The 21,152-nt window shown below is 48.4% G+C and overlaps 1 protein-coding gene across 2 annotated transcripts in view; it reads left to right on the top strand.

Annotated features, from left to right (window-relative positions):
- The window catches only part of Bcap31 (B cell receptor associated protein 31), a 32,040-nt gene extending 12,033 nt beyond the window's left edge, over nucleotides 1-20,007 (top strand). For both annotated transcript variants that reach the window (XM_013365351.4, XM_005340599.5), the window contains exons 5-8: nucleotides 16,425-16,560; nucleotides 17,429-17,552; nucleotides 18,485-18,585; nucleotides 19,595-20,007. In XM_013365351.4, the coding sequence (XP_013220805.1) occupies nucleotides 16,425-16,560; nucleotides 17,429-17,552; nucleotides 18,485-18,585; nucleotides 19,595-19,633 (400 nt within the window). In that variant the 3' untranslated portion in view covers nucleotides 19,634-20,007. The remainder of the gene's footprint in view (nucleotides 1-16,424; nucleotides 16,561-17,428; nucleotides 17,553-18,484; nucleotides 18,586-19,594) is intronic.
- Nucleotides 20,008-21,152: the final 1,145 nt, after the last annotated feature.

Raw genomic sequence — 21,152 nt, forward strand, 5'->3', positions numbered from 1 at the left:
ACAATCATGATGCAGAACAGTTTGAGATTTTCTTTCTAACTTAAATGCTTCAAATAAGGCAGCCCGCATTTTCCCCCATAAAATATTCCCAAAGTGATGCATGGGGGTGGAAGAATGGAGTTCAGTTTGATTGTGCTGTTCACAGTCTGTTCTTATGGTCCTAATCCTTTCTCTGTTGTGTTGGCAACCTACTCCACTTTACTGTCATCTCTTCCATTGACAAGCATCTAAGGCTTTACCTAATTTCCTTTTAAATGTGTCAGATAAGATAAATAGCTGATTTCCCTTCTTGTTCAGCTTGTTCAAGCAGCCACACATCTCACCTCTCCATCTTTTTTTTTTTTTAAATATTTTTTAGTTGTCAATGGGCTTTAATTATTTATATGTGGTGCTGAGAATCAAACCCAGTGCCTCACACATGCTAGGCAAGCGCTCTACCACTGAGCCACAACCCCAGCCCTTCTCTATCTTAGCTGTGGAAACTCATGTCAGCTATCTTGTTGTTCCTGCAGCACCCTTCTGTGGCTCCATCCAGTCACAAGGTGGGTCTTGTGGGACATCTACTTAGAAAAAGGCACAGTGATCTCAGGAATCATTGTGGGTTCATCAGTTGCACACAAATGATCTATTTAGTCATTTCTAGAATTTTTCCAGAAATACATACTCCCTAGTCTAAGGGTCAGAGCCTATGAAGATGGCTATCGTGCATAAGGAATTCGTTTTTAATTTTTAATTCTTTTTTAAAAAGCTGGACATGGTAGCACATGCCTGTAATCCCAGTGACTCTGGAGGCTGAGGCAGGAGGATCACAAGTTCAAGACCAGCCTTAGCAACTTAGTAAGGCCCTAAGCAACTTGGTGAAACTCTGTCTTAAAATAAAAAGGGTCCACATCTTATATATCTCTGCAACCTATATGTGACTTGCAGGAAACACCTAAAGATACAAAGCCATCCTCTATTATTTTGTTCCAATTACAAACACTGTACCTGGTCATAAACAGGTATAAATAAATGAAGCTCTCCTCAAATATACTACAAATAATGCAAAACTTTAAAACTATAGGTAGTAATAGTGATGTTTCTGGACTTTTAAATCATTTTTACACATGTGCAACACTTTCCTTATAAGTGCCATGTTTTTTAACTCATGTCTCTTAGCGGTTTTTCCAGATGACTCACACAGACCTCCCTCATTCTTGACAGCTGTGTAGTGTTGTTTGTGAGAGGAGCATCATTGGTTTAATGAATTCTCTGCTTAGATATGTGAGCTAGCTTGAAATTTAGGAGAAAAAAAATTCACATGCAGTGTCATGATGTTGTCCAGACTGGTCTCGTTGAACTTCTGGGCTCAAGTATCCTAAGCTTTATCTTTCTGAGTAGTTGGGACTAGGGCTGGGGATGTAGCATAGTAGTAAAGTGTTTTCCTGGCATGCATGAGGCCCTGGGTTCGAACCCCAGTACTGCAAACAACAACAAAGTTGTGGCCAAGTAGCTAGGACTACAGGTGTGTGCCACTGTATCCTGCCAACATTTTTACTACTGAAAATCCAGCATTCCATTCTGTGGTTTCCAGCTTACCCTCTGCATGTTGGGTTCCCACTTTCCTTTTTTTCTAATCATTGGAAATGGGCCACTGCCACTTGGTGCCTTATCACCTTGCTACTGTAAGTGTGGCATGGAGCCCAGTAGCCTTGGGAGGACCTGAACTTGCTGGGAGTGCAGCATCTTGAGCCTGCTGGTGAGCACCTATGAGTGGATGAGTTTCCTGGTTAACCAGAGCACTTCACAGCTTGTATGGTGCTGTCCTGTACCTTGTATGTCTGTGACTGGTAGGCCACCTCAGAGCTTCCTGGCTGCATTATGAAGTTTCACTGTCTGAGGTATACTTTATCTAGGCCTGGACTCCTTCAGATTCATCACAGTACTTACCTCCTCACACACCTGGGCTGCTCCTTTCAGAAACCCAGTTACTGGCTACTGTTTATGTGTTTGAAGCATGCCTCGCACATCTGTCAACACATGCTGTCAGCCCTGGGTAAATAGTAAATAAATAGGCTAATCCCTCTTATAGGCTAATCCTTTGTTTTTGTTTTGTGTCCGTGTGTGTGTGTGTGTGTGTGTGTGTGTGTGTGTGTGTGCGCGCGCGCGCGCGCGCGCATGTGTGTGCCTCTCCAGATTTTATACTCACTCTTTTAAAAATGATCCACTGTTAGCTGGGTGTAGTGGCACACACCTGAAGTCCCAGGCTGAGGCAGGAGGATCACGAGTTCAAAGCCAGCCTCAGCAACAGCAAGTTGCTAAACAACTCAATGACCCTGTCTCTAAATAAAATACAAAACAAGGCTAGGGATGTGACTCAGTGATTCAGTGCCTCTGGGTTCAATTCCTGATCCAAAAAAAAAAAAATGACCCACTGTTGGCCATCTGTGTGCCCATGTGGAAGATGGAGAGTGATCTCTGTCTTTGTTGGGGCTAGTTTGGTTGTATTATGAGAATTGTTTGGGGAGCAAACCTTGGAGCATTATAATGTATAAGATATGTAAGATATGGCTGGTTCTCACAGAAAGGTGGGTAAGGTAGTATAGTTAGGAGACCAGCACTTGATTAGCTTTTAGCACATTGTGTTGGAGTCAAGGCAGAGGGATACACAGCTGCTTTGAGAGTACAGCTGGATAGCACACACTTCATACTGTCCAGGTGTGTGCACTTGGTAGGTCATTGGCTTGGGAATCAGAAGTCAGGAAACTTGTGTTCCTGTATAAATGGTACCCCTTCAGCAGCTGTGTGGCCTTAGATAAGCAACTTACTCCTCAAAAACAAGGGCTTTCTAGCACTGGTCTACCACAAGGCTTCACCATGTGTGTGAGCTCTTACATGGTATGTTTTGGGTCTGGTTGAAACTAATTAGGAGGACTTTAATAACCCTTTGTATTAGGTGGGATTGTGTGTGTATTTTTGTTTGTTTTATACTAGGGATTGAACCCAAGGGTGCTTAACCATTAAACCACATCTCTAGGCCTTTTTATATTTTGAGACAGGGCCTCCCTAAGTTACTTAGGGACTTACTAAATTGTTGAGGCTGGTTTTGAACTTGTGATTCTCTTGCTTCAGCCTCCTGAGTTGCTGGGATTATAGGCATATGTCACTGTGCCCTGTGTGTGTGTGTGTGTGTGTGTGTGTGTGGTACTGGGGATTGAACTCAGGGGCACTCAAGACTACTGAGCCACATCCCCAGCCCTGTTTTGTATTTTATTTGGAGACAGGCTCTCACTGAGTTGCTTAGTGCCTTGATTTTGCTGAAGTTTGCTTTGAACTCACAATCTTCCTGCCTCAGCCTCCTGAGCCACTGGGATTATAGATGTGTGCCACTGTGCCCAGCCCGTGTGTGTTTTGATTGAAACCAGAGGCCTTCTACCACCAGCCACGTCCCTAGCTCTTGTAGTTTTTATTCTTTGTTTTAAGAAAGTATCTAAGTTGCTGAGGCTAGCCTTGAACTTGATCTTCCTGCCTCAGCTTCCTGAGTCACTGGGATTATAGATGTGAGTCACCACACCTGGCTAGATGGGACTTTGTGAACAGAGGAGGGCATCCAGGAGAGATGGTCAAACATTGTTCCCAAGACTGGATCTCAGCCAGGGTTCAGATGCCAGGTTCTTTGCATTGGTGGATGCTTTAGTTCTGAATGGGTGTTTTCAGCTTACTTCTGGCTAGATCACATAGTGGGCTGCTCTTTTTCCTGGCCTGACTTTTGGTAGGGAGATGTCTGTCTGCACAATCTGTGTGCTAAATTTGACCTCTCTGAATGTCTTCCTTTTTAGTCTTTGTTTTAAGAATGTTAATGACCGCAGTGCCTTTCGTATGTTAGATGATCAGGAGGTCATCTGGTAGTACCTATTCGTTGGAGAAACACGAGACTTAAATTTTTTTTTTCTTTTTTTGTTGTGCTAAGGGTAGAACCCATGATTTTTATTTATTTATTTATTTATTTGTTTGTTGTTGTAGGACACAATACCTTTATTTCACTTGTTTATTTTTATGTGGTGCTGAGGATCGAACCCTGGGCCCCACATGTGCTAGGCGAGTGCTCTACTGCTGTGCCACAACCCCAGCCCAGATCCTAGGATTTTGAATATCTAAACAAGTGCTCTACCACTAGACTACATCCCCAGTCTACATGAGGCTCTAAATAAGCAAAAATAGGAAAGTAAGTTCTTCTAAGTTGCAACTATAACTGCTCTGGATATATACCTTTGCTATGTACCTTTCCAGACCTTTGTACACATAATAGCAGCTAGTACTTTTAAAGCATTATATTTACCAAGCATATATTAAATTTATATAATTCTGCTACAAAGAAACTCGGTATCAGAGAAGTTCAGAAACTTCTCTGAGTTCCTGGAGTTAATCATCAGCAAAGCTGAGGTTTCAGTGCTCTGACCTGAGCACCTGGATTTTTCCCTATAGAATCCACATGCTTCTTAAACACAAGATCAAGGTTTAACTGTCACATGTAGTGACTTGCATTTGCCACTGAGTTTAGCATGAATATTTTTTTCCTGGACTACTGATCTGTCTCTAGCATTCTTGTTTGCTGCCTCCCAATTCCTCATTGGTGGACATTGAGCCTGTTGCTCAATGGGGTTTTTTTCCCCCAACATACAAACAGTTGAAAACAACCGTCAATTGTCATTTTTCCTGCACTTTGGCTAGTCCCACTTTCTTTGGGCATCCTGTCCAGTTTATCTCTATTCTTTCTTTGTGTGCCACCTCACTAGGAATAGCTGGCTCAGGATTTGAACATATGTAGGCCCCAGCCTGTAGAGCAGGGTAGATGGGTCAGAAGAGGTGGGGGACAGGGCAGAGGGTTTCAGAGTGAATTTGTTTGAAACTTCTATGGGTGGTAGAGAGAAAAGTGGGTTTTCCACTAGTGATGTGGCCTGGTCAGTGTCCTGGATTAAAATTTGTAAGGATGTGTGGGATAGAATGGAACAGGAGGTCATTACAAAAGATTCTGTTGTCCTCAGTCAGGGCACTCCATTCGTAGCTAGAGGGAAGGAGGGAACAGGTCTAAGGGGCACTGGTGGCTAGGAGGTTCTTTTCTCAGCACCTTGAATGTGAAAGATCTGTCACCTTCTGGAAAGGGAATTCTCCACTGATAGCTTCATAAGTACATGGTGAGATGAAACCACTGAGAGGGAGCTGCCCACAGACCCAGAGATGTCAAGGGAAGGAGGCCAGCAGAACCCACTAAGAGGACATGCTGGGAAGAACAGGGAAAGAAAGGTTGAACACAGGCAGGTCAAATAGATCAATAGGAAAGGGTATGTTGAGGAATGGGTGAAAGGACCAGGAGTCACACAAGGGAAATGGAGAAGAAAGATGCAAGTTGGAGTGCCCATGGTAGGGGAGAGAACCAGGTAGAGGAGAAAGCCTGGGTGGCCACTGGCTCCTAGCAGGCCAGGGTCAGGACACGTGGGGATTATCCTGTATTCCTGTCCTTGTCACAGTTGCTGCTATTGCTGGGGTAGGGGGGGAGTGGGAAGTTCGGACTTCAGAACCAAGGTATTCTGAAATTTTACCTGGCTCAGCTGCCTGTTTACATGAGGCTTGGGGAAAGTACCTTGTTACCTCTTAAGTTCTTGGGTTCCTTTTCCTGCCACAAAGTTTGAGAACCACTGCTTCAGCCCTATCCCTTGACTCAGGAACTAGGAGTGCTCTGCCCCATCTCCCTGTCCCACATTACCCCCTGGTCCTGTGAGGGTTTTTAATGGGAAATACACAACCAAAGACTTCTCATGGTCACCATCTCTTAGGGTACAGTTCAGCAGCATTACAGACCTTCTATTCCTGTGCAGTGGCCTCCAGAACTCTTCTCCTGCAAAACCAAAACTTTGTATCTGTTACATAGCTTATGGTTCTTGCCTTGCCCAAGCTTCTCTTCCTCTGTACCCTCAGAACCATCGCCATAGCAGGACCACCAGTACTTTTTGTAGATCCCAATAGGACCCTCCATACTAGGCTTCCTGCTACCAGCCTTGTTCTGTCTAACCTGTCCACCGTGCCCCAGCCAAGTGACCTTCCTTCTAGTGGCCTCAAGGCTCAACACACAGATCCTTGGTGATGTGACCCTAACATTCTCTGCTTTAGAGGCTTTTTCCTGTTTGGAGCCAGCAACATGGGTGTACTTGGAGAACCTTGAGTGATACACACCTTTCTCTGAGCATTTCTGACGCATTTGCCTTGCACATGCTCTGTGAGCGCTTGCACAGCCAGTGCCATCAGTTCAGGATGCTTTGAGGTTTCCCTCTGGAGGCTACTCTGAGGCCCGCCCATGCTTGCTGGCCTGTAGAACTGTCCTCAGGTCCCAGGGTAGCTGACACATTGGGCTGTGGGAGTAGTACTTGGCACATTGGTCCCACACAGGGAACCTAGACTTTGTACTGGTTAGCTTGTGCCAAGGGCCTGGCACCCAAGAGGAGCAGCCAGAACATTGTTGACTGACTGGGTTGTCATGGGTTGATGGTAACAGCTGTAGGTGCATGTCTGATTTGAACTTGTCAGGCTGCCAGGCCAAGCATTTTCAATTTGAAGCCCAGTCTTTCATGTCTTAGGAGTGATGACTGTGTGAAGATGTGCACATCTGGGCCCCTCCAGGGGACCACACTGGGGGATCCCACTGGCTATAGATTCGGTCTTTTTTTTTTGGGGGGGGGTGGTGGTGCTGGGGATTGAACCCAGGACCTTGTGCATGCAAGGCAAGCACTCTACCAACTGAGCTGTATCCCCAGCCCCAGGTTCTGTCTTTTATATCATTGTTCCTGTTACCTTGCTGCCTGCTTTGGTACCTTGGGAACACAGGTGCCAGGGGTCCTTTTTTGCGAGAGGATGTGATTTATTCCAATTTTTGTGCTTTCCTGTGAAACAGATCTGTTTCATAGAAATAGAACAGTACTGCCAATAGAACTTTGATGATGGAAAACTCCTAGAGCTGCAGTGTCATAGGCATTAGTGGTTCAGTGGTAGAATTTTCATCACCATGCAGGAGGCCTGGGTTTGATTCCCAGCCAATGCAAGCTTTTCCTCTTAAACCTTGCTCCAGACTCCTAGAGCTACAAGTGATTGTTTGAGCACTTGAAATGTGACTATTTGATCAAGAAACAAGACTTTTTAATCTTAGTTTCAGTTTCGCCACATGCATCTATTGACTAATGTATTGAACAGTGCAGGTCTAAACCAGTGGTTCTCAGGGGTGGTTTTGCTCCCATAAGGGACATTTGTATCTGGGGACATTTTTTGGTTGTCACAATTGAAAGGGGGTGTATTGGCATCTAGTAGACAGAGAGATGTTGCTAAACAAACTAATACACAGGACAGTTCCCAGAGCAAAGAATATTCTGTCTCCAGATGTCAATAGTGCCAAAGTTGAAAATTCCTATGCTTAACCATCTAGTACCTGCCCTGTGACTTAGCAGACCTCCAGCAGAGGCCAGGAACTGGGATTGTTCACAAGACAAGGGGGCCCAGAATGCCTCAGGAAACTCCTTAAGCCCTTGCCCCCATCAGGCAAGTAACAGGCATTTACTAAGCATTGGCTTGGCACATATTGATGTGCTGAGCCATGCCTGAGTTGTAGGATAGGATGGAACTGGACCTCGTCCTCAGTGTGGGACATGGGGTGTCAGTGCAGGGAGTATCAAAGCTATTGGCTATTCCTAAGTCTGTCTGTCTTTGGCTGCTTCCTCTCACAGGAGATGACAATCCTTCATCGTCTCTCACAGCTTGTCACTGGCATCTGATCCAGGCGGGACTATAGCCCCTGCCAGCTCCAGGAACTAGGGAGTGAATGTGGCTGTTGAGGGAGGGGCTCAGGCTGAGTGGTCTGAATCTGAGAAAGAATTCACCTGGGATGGAACTGGCACACTTATTTGCAGGCTCCTCTCAGCAGCTCCAGCTGGAGCTATGGATCAGGTCCAAAGCTCTAGGATTGTTTGGTGGCTTATAGGCAGGTTGGGGTCAGAGCTAAACTCCTCCTGTGTGTCAGAGGCGGGGGAGGAGGGGGGGCTACTGGTGATTGAATCCAGGGCTTGTGTATGCTAGGCAAGTACTGTACCACTAAGCTACATCTCCAGCCCTTTTAATTTTAGAGAGGACAGGGTCTTGCCAAACTGCTCAGGATTACCTCAAAGTTGTGATCCTCTTGCCTCAGGCATATGCCATGGCACTGGGCTTAAATCTCTTCTTCTTAACTGTGAGGCTGAAGAGTTCCCCTGTGGGGGCCTGGGTTATTTGTTAGAAGGCAGTGGAGCCTTTTTAACCCACAGGATGTAGTTGACTCAGATCCTTGAGTGAGCTGCTCTGCTTTCCTTTGGGTCAGTCCTGCTCATCAATAGCATTTTGTCCATGCAGATAGTTAGCACTCCTATGATTACCAGGGCTTGTGCTCAGTGGTGAGAGGAGGTAGAGCTGCCATGTAAGCTGGCACAGCATGTGCCAGCCACGAGGGTAGAAGGCCAATATTCATTCTGGCCTTTGCTGCTGATGTGCCTTGGCCATGGGGTACTTCCTGTTTGCCCAGGGACCATAGTGGCCCCTGGTGGCTCTGTTAGGCAGGTTGACATGATGAGAGTAGAGCTTAAAATCATATCTGGGTTTGAATTCTGGTTGTTACTGGTTAGCTGTATGATTTCAGGCCAGTTACTTCCCCTCCCTGAGCCTTTTTCCTAAACCCTAAAGCAGAGATGAGGATATAGGTGATTTATGTTAACATTCTCAGCTATGCCTGCAGGTAGGAGGTGTTTGATGCCTGATAGCTGTTATCAGTCTCATTCCTGCTGGTGATAGAGTTTGGTGGGGTGTTTTTCCTCGTGATTGGTAGATTGGCAGGTCCAGAGAGAGTTAAAGAGAAAGTTCATTCCTTTTTTTTTAATATTTATTTATTTTTCAAGAGAGAGTGAGAGAGGAGGAGAGAGATAATTTTTAATATTCATTTTTCAGTTCTCGGCAGACACAACATCTTTGTTTGTATGTGGTGCTGAGGATCGAACCTGGGCCGCACACATGCCAGGCGAGTGCGCTACCGCTTGAGCCACATCCCCAGCCCCATTCATTTTTTTTTAATATTTATTTTTTATTTGTAGTTGGACACCATACCTTTATTTTATTTATTTTTATGTAGTGCTGAGGATTGAACCCAGGGCCTCACACATGCTAGGCGAATGCTCTACCACTGAGCCACAACCCCAGCCCGAGAAAGTTCATTCTTGACCTTCAGTAGGAGGCAGAGTGCAGCAGAACCATTAAGACGGGTACTGTAGCCAAAGCAAGGGCTAATGTTGTTCTGCCTACTCAAAGAGCAGAGGTTTAGGGAAAGGACCTCCTTGCAGTAGTCTAAACAGAAGTTGAAGATGAACCAGTCTACGTATCTTCAGGGAGCTCCAGACATCTAGATGGGTAATGTCCTGGTCACATTAGAACCACGCAGGGTGAGCTCCACTTTATTGACTTGGGAAAGCAGGTGTGTATATAATCATAGTAGTAAGCACAGGTCCACTTTTAGCACTGGGCATCTCACATCTTCCAAATGATTCCCCACTCTGGATTATTTTGAAGCAAATCCCAGACAATATGTTGCTGACACCTTATGTACAAGATGTTTGTAATAGTTTTTTTACATAAAGTCTTTAGTGTCTATCCACATTCCCTTGATTGTCTTTACAATTTGGGTATCTAAATCCATATCTAGATAAAGTAACTAGGAATTTAAAAAAAAAAATACAGGTGCTGGGCCCACCCTAAGATGGTGATTAAATTGATGACTTCTGCCATGCAGCCAGAACTGAGGGCCACTGCTATTGAAGGCCAGCAGAGGAATTTTTTTAACTTAAGTTCCACTTGATGTTCTCTCTCTCTCTCTCCCTTTGTCCATCTGTCCCTCCCTCCATCAATCCATCCACTGGTTGCCACCTTTTCTTAACCCACTAACTTCTAAGTTTTCAATTTTGTGAACATAGTTAGTATTCAAATATTTTAAGTTAGCATAAGTGGTGTATTTCTTGCTCAGTTTAAGTTTTTATAGGTGTTCCACATCAGGAATGATGGGACAAAATGGGTTAAGAGTACAAACACTGGAATAGCATTTCCCTATATAATATGGAAGAGCCTTTTTGAGAACCCCTTGATTCCTAGTGCCTCCCCTCAAGTCAAAATCATCTAACTGTGCTGTGTCCTTTGGTGCTGGGTCTTGGGGATTCTTACAAAGAGGTTCCCTATGAGTGGCCTGGAAGGGACTGCTTGACAAGCATCCAACTGAACAACCACCACCTGCTTTCAAAATAATAAATACTGTTTAGTCTCTTAAATTTAGGCCAAAGTAGTCTTTCTCTCACACACTCTTAAAAGCAAATGGTGGGAATGGGGTGGTGGCTCAGTGGTAGAGTGCTAGCCTAGTGTGTGTGAGGCACTGGATTTAATTCTCAACATTACATAAAAATAAGTAAGATAAAGGTCCATCTGCAGCTAAAAAAAAATTTTTTTAAAGGGTGGAACCAGGTGCCATGGCACATGCCTATAATCCCAGTGTTGGGAGGCTAAGGCAGGAGGATCATGAGTTAAAAACCAGCTTTAGCAAAAAGCAAGGTGCTAAGCAACTCAGTGAGACCCTGTCTCGAAATAAAATACAGAATAGGGCTGGGGAAGTGGCTCAGTGGTTGAGTTCCCAAGTTCAATCCCCAGTATTCCCTCCCACCAAAAAATTGTGAATGAACTCCTTTGGGGCAGGATGCTGAACAAGCAGGGGCCCTTCTCTGTTTGAAGGTCCTTGGAAATTTATTTTCCTAGGAGATCCCCTTTGAGTACCTCTGTGGTCTGGTGGTCACATAAGCAGGGTGTGTGGGGGGAGGACAAGACTCAGGGTTCCTTTCAGCAGTGTCTGTAGACACATGTGTGGTTCACTGCTCCTCATTGGCAGGAAACTTGAGCTTCGTGTGTCCCTTGTGTACAGAGCGTTTCAACAAGAGTACCATACAGTCGAGCTCATACTTGTCCACTGTGGTGGTTCTCCCTGGGCTCTGAGCACCATCTTCAACCTACTGGAGGCCCTTAGCTGTGACAGGCACCAGTGCCAGGCACATCTGGGGGGTGACAACTTCCTGACTCACACCATCATGGAGATTACTTCTCCAGAAACAAGGCAGGCCACCAGCATCTTTTAGTTTGAGTGAACTAATTACAGAATGTCTTTATCAAAGTTGTCTGGCCTCCTGTTGCTTTCTGCCTCCTCCCATGTCACCCCAAAGTCCTCAACTGGTTTCAAGAAAGAAACATGAGAAAACGTCTGAAGTAGCTCATTCACATCATTTGTTCTCTTTACCTTTTTTTTTTATAATGGGTTTTTTTTTTAAGAATTTTAATATTTATTTTTTAGTTTTCGGTGGACACATCTTTGTATGTGGTACTGAGGATCGAACCTGGGCCGCTCGTATGCCAGGCAAGCGCGCTACCGCTTGAGCCACATCCCCAGCCCATATAATGGGTTTTTAACTTGGGGGCAGTTAAGTACTGAGCCACATCCTCAGCCTGTGTTTTTTTGTTTGTTTGTTTGTTTTTGTTTTTTTTTTTTTGGTGGTGCTGGGGGATTGAACCCAGGGCCTTGTGCATGTGAGGTAAGCACTCTACCCACTGAGCCATGTCCCCAGCCCCTGTTTTTAATTTTGGGACATGGCCTCACTAAGTAGCTGAGGCCAGAAGGGTCTTGGCAGCCCTTTGTAGTGACCTTCCTTGGATCTTTCCTAGGGAAATTCTTTTTCTTTTTTTGGTACTGGTGAATTGAACCCAGGGATGTTCTACCTCTGAGCTACACCCACCCCCAGCCCTTTTATTTAGTTTTTATTTTGAGACAGTCTCATGAAGTTTCTCATGCTAGCCTCAAACTTGCCATCCTCCTGCCTCGGCCTCCCAAGTAGCTGGGATAGCAAAACTTTCCTAGTCTTAATTGACCCTCCTGTTTGAAGCTTCCTTAGTTTCAAGACTGCAGGCTCTTGAGAGAGTGAGTCCTGGAGCAGCAGAAGCCCTGGTATTATCACTGCTGCACCGAAGCCTTTCCTGGGCGTCACCTGGTTTTGGTTCCTTGCCAGGGAGGCTGCCTCATTTTTTTCTTAATAACAGCTAAGGTATGTTTCACCCAATGTCTTCTGGCCACACTGCCAGTCTCTAATGGACTATGACAGCGTGGAGTCAGCAGGTGGCGCTGTGACACTGGGGCCACACTTGTGGGGAGCAGAGCAGAGCTTGTGTGCATAACCTATGCCTGTAGGGGTGTTATCTCACCTGACACCCCTGGGGCCTCACTGAAGGACCTTTCATGGAGGCTTGCTCCTTTCCCACTTCCTGTTAAGCCCCTATCTTCCTCCTCCTGTTTGTTCACAGGGGAGACAGGATTTGTGAAAAGTGCCTATGAGCCATGTCTCTCCCCACTTGATATGCTTGGCCCTGTTTCTGTAGAGTCCAGAGAGAGATTGTATTTCTCCTGCCTTCTCTTGTTTACTCAACCTTTTATAAAAGCATGATAGCCCTGCTCAGCATCCAAGAACATTTTACCAAGAAAGCCAAGCCGAGTTCAGGTATTTGGGGTTGACATTTGTTTGCCAAGGACACATCTGGATTCTATTAAGTTCACTGGCTTTTCCTACTGTCATTAGATGCAGTTAATCTGGATCCTGGGTTGTTTTGTCGGTGACTACTCTATTCCTTTAGGAAATTTCTTTGGCTCTCAGGTTCTCATCTATTCTCCTTAAATGAATAGCGAAGAACAGCTATCTGGGTGACAGCTCTCAGGAGATAAAGTAGAGAGCTGGAAGAGAACATGGCAGGAGAGAGAGGCAGTATGGTGGTCAGCAGGCTGGTGTGTCTTGGGGCCTTTGAAGCCTGGAAATTCTGAAGGTTACCCCTGCTCACTGTGCTGTACTTAGTCCCAGGGCCCTGGCAAATCTCAGAGAACAGTGTGGAGGAGTGCCAGGGTGAGGATGTGGGAGGTGGAGGGTCATTGAGGGGACTGTTGAGTGGGATCTGGATGAATGACCCAGTGGGTGAAGGAGCAGCAAAATGTTCTAGAAGGCCGACTCCCAAGCTGGCAAATGCTGATGAGCCCGCTGGGAAGGGCCTGACATGCCTTGCTGAGTCCTCAAGGGAACAGACTAGGGACAGAAGCCAGAGCTCAGGTCTGCCCCAGCTATGGCAAATTGCTTGTCTTATGTGCTTTCTCTGCTGCCACCGAGGCTCCAAGCCTGATTTGCTCACCAACAGGGTCTGAGCTGATACTTTCCCACTACTGTCTCTTCTGTTGTGGGACAGATTGGTGAGCACTCTCTGTGTCTTCCTTAGTGCCAGGCCTGTAGGTGGACATGGATGTAGCAAGGTGAAAGGGCAGGCTTAGGCCTGATGAGCAGCCTCAAACATGTCCCCTCACTCATCAGGGAGTGTTTCCTATTACAGGAGTGAGGTAAGGTCACCTGGAAGGCCCCTTTTCATTGTGCCAGCTACAGGAGCATAGAGATGAAAGGAACAGTGCTGGCTCGAAGGTGTTCATAGCCTGGTAAGGCAGCCACATGAAGTGAGAAGGATGCAGAAGATTGAGAAAGAACCATTCAGCCCTGTGGATATGTAGGGGGCCACTGTGGGAACACCTAAAGGGCAGGCAGTGGGCTGAGAAAGGCCTTCTCTAGTTGAGCTGGGTAGGAGACACTGCAGCCTGGAGGACTCACATGCAGAACCAGATGTGTTCTGGGGGTGGTGAAGGCTCCATATTACTCAAGCAATGGCTTGACAGGAGGAGTAGTGGGTGATCTGGGGTAGATGGGAATGCTGGACTGCTGTTGATAGGGAGATAGTACTGGTGGTAGGGATGACTGGTAGGTGACCTAAGAGTTGACAGGGAAGGCCCTGGATGGTGGCCTGGGCTGAGGAGCAAGGAGGGTGGATCCTAAGATGGCTTATGTGTCCACCACCATGGCATGGATTCGTGAAATGATTGGCTCAGATTAGGTAAGGAAAGGATTGTTTTGGAAAGACTGAGTTTGGAGGTCTCTAGGGACATCCAAGAGCTGATGTTTAATGGGCAGCTGAATATGAGTCTGAGTGGTATATAAAACCTTTCAGGTATAAGATTGGTCAGAAGGAAGTTCGAGGTACAGAGCAGACCCCCAAGGAGCAGAGTACTAGGTGGTAGGAGACGAGCTATGGAAATTGGGGGGGACATCATGAGGGTGACTTGTCAACAGTGCTCTATGCTGCAGAATGTGAGTGCTGTGAGGTCTTCAGGGTAGACACAGGATCTGGCAGTTAGGGGAACACTGGTGGCCCTGCTGGTAGCCTTGACTGGAGTGGGGACTGGTGGGAGAGAAGGAAGGGATGGGCTTGAGCTTGATAACTGCAGGAAGGAGATTGAGGGGTAGATTCCCAGGGGGAAGACAGATCACAGCAGGGAGAATTATCCAGAATCACAGTTGAATCAATGGATGTTACGGAAGAGGACTATCCTGGCTGGAGTGGACAATGGGGGTATCTGCCCTGAGGTGAACCAGGGTGCTCAGCATGTGGGGAGCGTCTGTGATAGTCTCCCAGAGGAAAGGGAACCAGGGCCTGTGGTGGGAACATTCACTGTTTACTGCTGCAAGCCGAAGGCCTTGTTGGGGCTCAGTAGAGCTGGGATTATGAGTGAATACTGCACAGGTCTTGTGCTGGATTCTGTGGGTGCTGTAGCCCAACTAGGAAACTTTCTCAATAGCTAGAGAAGGCCTGAGACAGCACAGAGAAGAGCCTGGGCCTCTGCTGCACTGCCACTGTCATCTCAGTCTGCTGGCTTCCCTGGGTAACTGAGGCAACAGCCGTGGGCATTCCCAGTGGCCACCTGCACTGCCTGAGTGGGGGTTGGGGAGGTAACCCGTAGTCCTGCCTGCCTGTCTATGCTGGGTCCCCACAGGCTCCATCTCTACCACCAGGTGGCACACATGCCCCCTCCCCCCATTTCCAGCTGGGAGGAGGGGCCTCTTCCTCATTAGCACAGGGACCTGCTCAGGAGCCAGGGAGGTCTGTGCTGGGGGTTGGGGCTAGTCACACTTGCCTTTCTTTCTGGCCTCTCCATGACTTCTGGCCATGCTGCTGTGAGTCAGATGTGTGGCTTCTCCCTGGCTCCCGGTGCACTCTGTAGCTCCCTCCACCTTCAGGGCTCCAACCCAGTGGGGGGCAGGCTGGTGGGCAGCTGGGGGCTGAGGCAGGGAAACCTGAGCCCTAGGCCACGAGGTCCAGATGCTAATTTTAGAGAGCACATGTCACTGGAAACTCTCCTCTCCTGCCAGGAATCAATGGCCTGGCTCTCCCTGTGCTGCCAGGGGCCCCTGGGAGCCTCTCCCCAAACCAGGAACCATGGGCCTTCCCATCCCATTTGTGCATTCCTGAAAGGGGCTCTGCCAGGGCCCTGGAGAACCCTGGGTCAGGCCAGAGAGAGAGCTCACCTCTGCTTTCCTGTTTTTGCCCACCTGTGCTGCAGGTGGGGATTGACAGAGCATGCCAAGACCTGGCAGGGCCAGAGAGGACAGTGTAGGAGCAGACTGCTGAGGTTTTGAGCAAGAGCGTTTTTTTGGAGTGCCCTGAGGGAAGCAACTTTTCTTCCTTTTACCCTGGGCCTCTATGCGCCTTGCCTGTGTCTGGACTTGGCCCCTTTGCATGACATGGGGAAAACACCCCTGCCCCCATCTTTTTTCTTCCTTTCCCTGGCAGCCCATTCCTACTACTTGGAAAGGGGTCTGCCTCCAGTTGCCACCTGTTTTCCTCTCTGCTTTAGATAGGCAGTGGGCACCTGTGCCCATCTTTTATGTAACAGATGCCTGGATGGTGGGTTTGCAAAAGGGGTTGAGGGGAGAAAAGTCCTTTCTGCCTCATGTCAGGACCCAAGAGTAAAGAAAGTATGGTGGTTTCGATTGCAGGCTTTGGAGTAACACAGATGTAAGCTGAAATTCCAGCCATGTCCATTTCTCACTCTTGACCCTGTGCACATTACTCTGCTGTACCTCAGTTTCCTCTTCTGTAAAGTAGGAACAGTCGTAGTAACTACCTTATAAGGTAGATAGAGGATTGGGTGTGGTGTGTTGCCTCTTGTTCTTTTACAGAGGCAAGCCCGGCCTTGTGGGGAAGAGAACTATGCTGAGGCTTGTCTAGCATGTCCAAGCCCTGACCTGGGACCTTGTGCTGTAGATAGGCTGTGCCCTGGATGTCCCCAGGCTCCTACTTTGAACCTCTCTGAGACACCTATAAGAGGCCAGCCAGGTCTAGCCTGGAAGCAGGCTGGGGTGGCGGGCAGCCAAGAGGAATTCTTGCCAGCCAATTTGCTCTCTTATTTTTTCTCACTTCTCCCTTTTTGTAAACAATTGCAGCCTGCTTAGGCGCTTGGTGACACTCATCTCCCAGCAGGCCACACTGCTGGCCTCCAATGAAGCCTTTAAAAAACAGGCAGAGAGTGCAAGTGAGGCAGCAAAGAAGTATATGGAAGAAAATGACCAGCTCAAAAAGGTGAGTTCTGCCTTTGCCACCCACTGTCGGATGCCTGGAGTCATGGCCACATTCCCACTGTTAGTAGGCTGAGAATTCTGTGAGACTGCTGCTACCTGAGAAGCTGAAGAGTTGGGCAGAAGTGCAAAGGAGAAGTTGTCAGTGGGGAGGGTGTGCCTGCTAGAAGGACCCGGGGTGACTCTGACATCCTCCTCTAGCTCCCAGGGATGAGGTAGAGAATGAGGCATTGCTGCCACTGTCTCCTTTCCATTCTCCAGAAGATGGCTATCAGCCATGACCCTTCAGGAACTCAGGGGCCAATAACATTCTTCAGTGCTAGGGAAGAGGCAGGGACAGAGTTGTTGGCCAAGTCCTCGAAGGCTTGTTAGGAGGTGAGGTGTGAGCCAAGCTCAGGAGTCACCAGTGGGATGCAGCTGGATGGGCAGGGGTGAATTTGGGGTCATTGGCTACAGTGAGCTGCTAGAGCCTGGAGAAAGGAAGGGATGATAAGTGGTTAGTTGGGGGTGACTAGCAGAGAGCTCCAGATGAAAGCAAGTTGAGACATTGGAGGGACCAGTTAACCCCGTGAAGCTGCTGAGTCTTGCTGGTGAGGAAGGAAGCGGGGCCAGGGGCCAGGGCAGGCAGGGCATGTGGCCTGTGAGCCTGTAGCAGGTGGCTCCACTGACCCTTCTCTGTTCCTCGGCAGCCAGCCACACCCTGGCCTTTGCCTGGAAGCTGGGAGCAAGTGGTGGCCCAGTTCTGTGTTGACATTTCTGAAGGGACAAGTGCCCAGGGCAGCTTGAGGAACTGTGGCTTGGTGGGGAGGATCGAGCTGGAACCTCACCCTCCCTTCCTCCCAAGTAACCTGGGCCCTCCATACTTTTTCCAGGGAGCTGCTATGGATGTAGGCAAGTTGGATCTTGAGGATGCTGAGGCAAAGCTAAAGGAAGAAAACAAGAACCTGAAGGCTGACCTGAAGAAGCTAAAGGATGAGTTGGCCAGCACCAAGCAAAGTGAGGGTTGTCTTCTGTGTTCTCTACCCCTTAGAGGCCTGGAAGCTGTGTTGTTCGCTGCTGCCTGTTTTATACCAAAGTATTCATAACAAACCTCACATGCAACCTCAAGATCTGGGTGGAAACACACATAGCACCCTTATGTCTGCCAAACCAAATGCAGCCGAGCTTGGCCCCCAGCTAGGTGGGGCTCAGTGATTTGAGCTGGCCCTGGAGAAGCTCTGGCAGCTGCCCCACATGCCATAGCAGTGTCTGCTGGGGGTTTTCCCATCAAGAAAGGTAGGCAGGGGGAACCCAAAGTTGTTTTGGAGCTGAGAACGAAAGGAATGTCAGGGAATAGACAGGAATTCATGGTGTTTTTTTTTTTTTTTTTTTTTAATAATCTAAACTGGCTTTTTTTCTTTATTCTTTTTAGATATGCTTGACGGTAGAGTGTATTTTGATGTATTATGCATACATGGAGTATAACTGATTCTAATTTAGATCTCATTCTTGTGGTTGTACATGATTTAGACTAAGTCAGCTCTTAACTGGCATGTCCCCCTTCATACCCTCCAACTCAGTCCAGAGTGCCTGTACTTCACATGCTTTGGCTGTGTCTTCATAATGAGGTGTCATCATCATTAGGGGTTCTTTCTTTGAGTCTAGGATTTTTCTCACTCTCAGGTATCCCTGAAGATCACTCCTGCTGAGAGGCTCTGGGGTTCTCTTCTTTAAAAGAACCAAGGAGTTTCTTTGTATTTTTTTTTCCCTTCATCTAGCTGTTTTCTTCATCTATGCTCTGGGGGCTGTAAAGGCAGAGAGAGGGGTTTTATTTAGAAACAGAAGTAATTGCCCAAGAGACAGTGTCCTCTGTCTTCAGCAAGTAGGTTTTTCCTCTCTGGTCCCAGTCCTTAATTTCTTTCTGTCTTCCTCATTTCTATCATTTTCAGAACTAGAGAAAGCTGAAAATGAGGCTCTGGCCATGCGCAAGCAGTCTGAGGGCCTTACCAAGGAGTATGACCGCCTGCTGGAGGAGCATGCCAAGCTGCAGGTCAGTGTCTGTGCCTCTGCCCAAAGGGTCCTGCGAGGAGTCTAGGGGACCAGCCAGTGGTATACTTCCTCTTCCTGCTTCCTTTACTGCTAAGTCTGGGCCCAGAGCAGACCCAGCAGCTAGAACCCTTCATGGTGGGGTGTGGCCGGGCAGTGAATGGTGGATGCCTGCTGAGGTGGCCCTCTGTGGTAGGTTGGCTCTCTGCTCTGGGCCTTCCTCTTGCGCCCAACCTCAGGGCTCTCAAGAGGGGCTACTCCTTACCTTTCAGACCACCCCAGCCCATGATATGGGGCCCCCTCAAGAATAGATAATGCAGGTCAAACAGTGGGACCTACTGCTGGCTACCTTTCCCTTGAGGTTGGGGAGAAAGTCTTGAAGGCCACTAATTAAGTACTAGTTGCTGCCATTGCCTGCCACTGCAGGCCTGCCTAAGTCCTCAGGCTAGCTTGGGAACTCCAGGTGCAGCTGGATCTTAGATGGTTTGGAAGTTGGGCTATAGGGCCAGGTAAACACCCTAGTGTTCAAACAGCTTGCCTTGGTGCTTGGCAGTCCAAGCTTAGGCACCACAGTGGGCAAGGAAAGGGGGCTCAGCTCCATAGCGGGGATCCATACCCTCAGTGTAGGACAGGCTTTCTGGGAAGGACTTGGGTTTTGAGAAGATCTATGGAAGGTATGCAGAGTTGGGAACAGCCTGAATCAGGACTTGAAACAAACAGCTTGCTGTTTGTCTGACAGAGAGGAGATCCTGGTTCTGATCCAGCTGCTGTAAAAACCATAATGGAGGCCTCCAGCTGCTCCCCCAGCTGGAGAACCTCAGTAGTCCTGGCAGTCCTCCACCCTGGCAAGCCTTTGGGTGCTGTCAAGGGTGGGGCACCTTGCTTGCCTGGATACCTGTCATTTATGGGAGAAGGGAACCAGGCTGAGCCTCTGGGCATATGTAGGGCTAGAGGCTGAAGGGGAGGAATGGGCACTGCCAACCTACTGCTTTGGGGTTTCTGTTTCTTTTCAGGCCTCAGTAGATGGTCCCACGGATAAGAAGGAGGAGTGAGGGCCTGCCTCCTTCTCTGCCTGCAGCTGGCTTCCACCTGGCCTGTGTGCTGCTTCCTGGGAGCCCAGCCTCTCCTCTGGTACTTCGGTTCTCTCCTCTGCTTGCCTCATTGCCTTCCACAACCAATAGCTCATTTAGGCCCCTTTCACCTTGCCAGCATACCACAGGGGCCTTGATTGTCGCTCATTCAAGATTGAGTTTCCTGTTGTCCTGCCCTGCTGGGCTGTTTCCACTCTTAGGAGTGTAGAGGGCACTTGTGTCCAGCCCAAGTTGAGCCCCTTTTGTTTTGCCATGTTTGTGTGCTCTATAGTCCTGCAGGAGTTCTGTGAAGCAGGCCATCTAGTTCTCCTGAGGCAATAAAGGTTATTATCATGTGTGTGTGGTACTTGTGTGTAACTGGGTCTGCTGGGAGGACTGCTACCTCCTCTTGCCACTCCAGAGCAGCCAGAAAGGCATGTTATGGTCTCTGTGCAGCACCCTTCATTTCCTTCAGTTGCTTCCAGCCCCGAAGGCCAGGCTCACACTTGCCCTTAAAGGTCCTGCCCTCTCTGCCCTTCCCCCTTCTCCCCCAGGCCTAGACAGGCCTCACTTTATGGCTCTTGGGGAGTGTCTGTCCTGCCAGTCTCCCTGGGGGTTGGCAGCCATCCTAGGAGCTTGGGAAGCTCAGTAAACCGGCAGGACTTCCTGATGGCAAACTTGCCTGCCTTCTCTGGGTTCCTGTTCATCACAGTTGGGACAGATACAACATGGCAGAATGCCACCAGTCACTCCCTGCCCTACCCCCTCCTGAAGGTTTGCAGCGTGACCTCTGACTAATGCAGACTGGGAGAGGAGACTTGTCCTTGGTAGTGACCTAGAGCTGGCCCAGGGCAGAGTGAGGCAGTAGAGATGGGCTGTGAATGGGTTGGGGCCTCTGTGCTGACCCCAGCCTTGAGGACACGCTGGGCACAGGCTTGACACTGTGTATTGGCTTGCTGGTGGTTCCCCCATGGCTTTCCCAGAGCAGACCCTAGTGCAGGGTCAGCCTGCAGCTGAACTTCTCTCCAGGAGGGCACAAGAAAGAGCCTATGTCCAATGAGGTGCTTGTCCTCTGTCCCCAACCTCCCTCCTTTGCAGGGTGCCTGCCATGCCTGATATCTGTGAGGATTGGGTGGAGGGGTCGATGTGCAGGTTAGAGGTATGTATCTTGGAATCAGGGTGATCCCTATAGATGTTGACACTGGCAGGATGGCTGATGGCCAGCTGTGTGTTCCCACTCCTGTCTGCCCAGTTTGTGGCCCAGGCCAGCGGCTACCTTTTCCCTCACCCTCTCACCCTTCCCTATGCTCAGAGCGTGGCTGCCTTGGGAAGAGCCCCAGCCCTTTCTCAGCAGTCTAAGAGGTGGTAGCCATGGGAAGAAGGGGCATTCAAGTGACACCCTCTGATTGATATGCCAAGGCTTAGTTAGGGCTAGTCCACTTTTCCAGGAAGTGTTCCTGGACTCCTTTGGGCCTCCCCAAGCTTGCCTGTCTATGTTTCA

This window comes from Ictidomys tridecemlineatus, chromosome X (assembly GCF_052094955.1).
Source record: "Ictidomys tridecemlineatus isolate mIctTri1 chromosome X, mIctTri1.hap1, whole genome shotgun sequence".
Taxonomy (NCBI): domain Eukaryota; kingdom Metazoa; phylum Chordata; class Mammalia; order Rodentia; family Sciuridae; genus Ictidomys; species Ictidomys tridecemlineatus.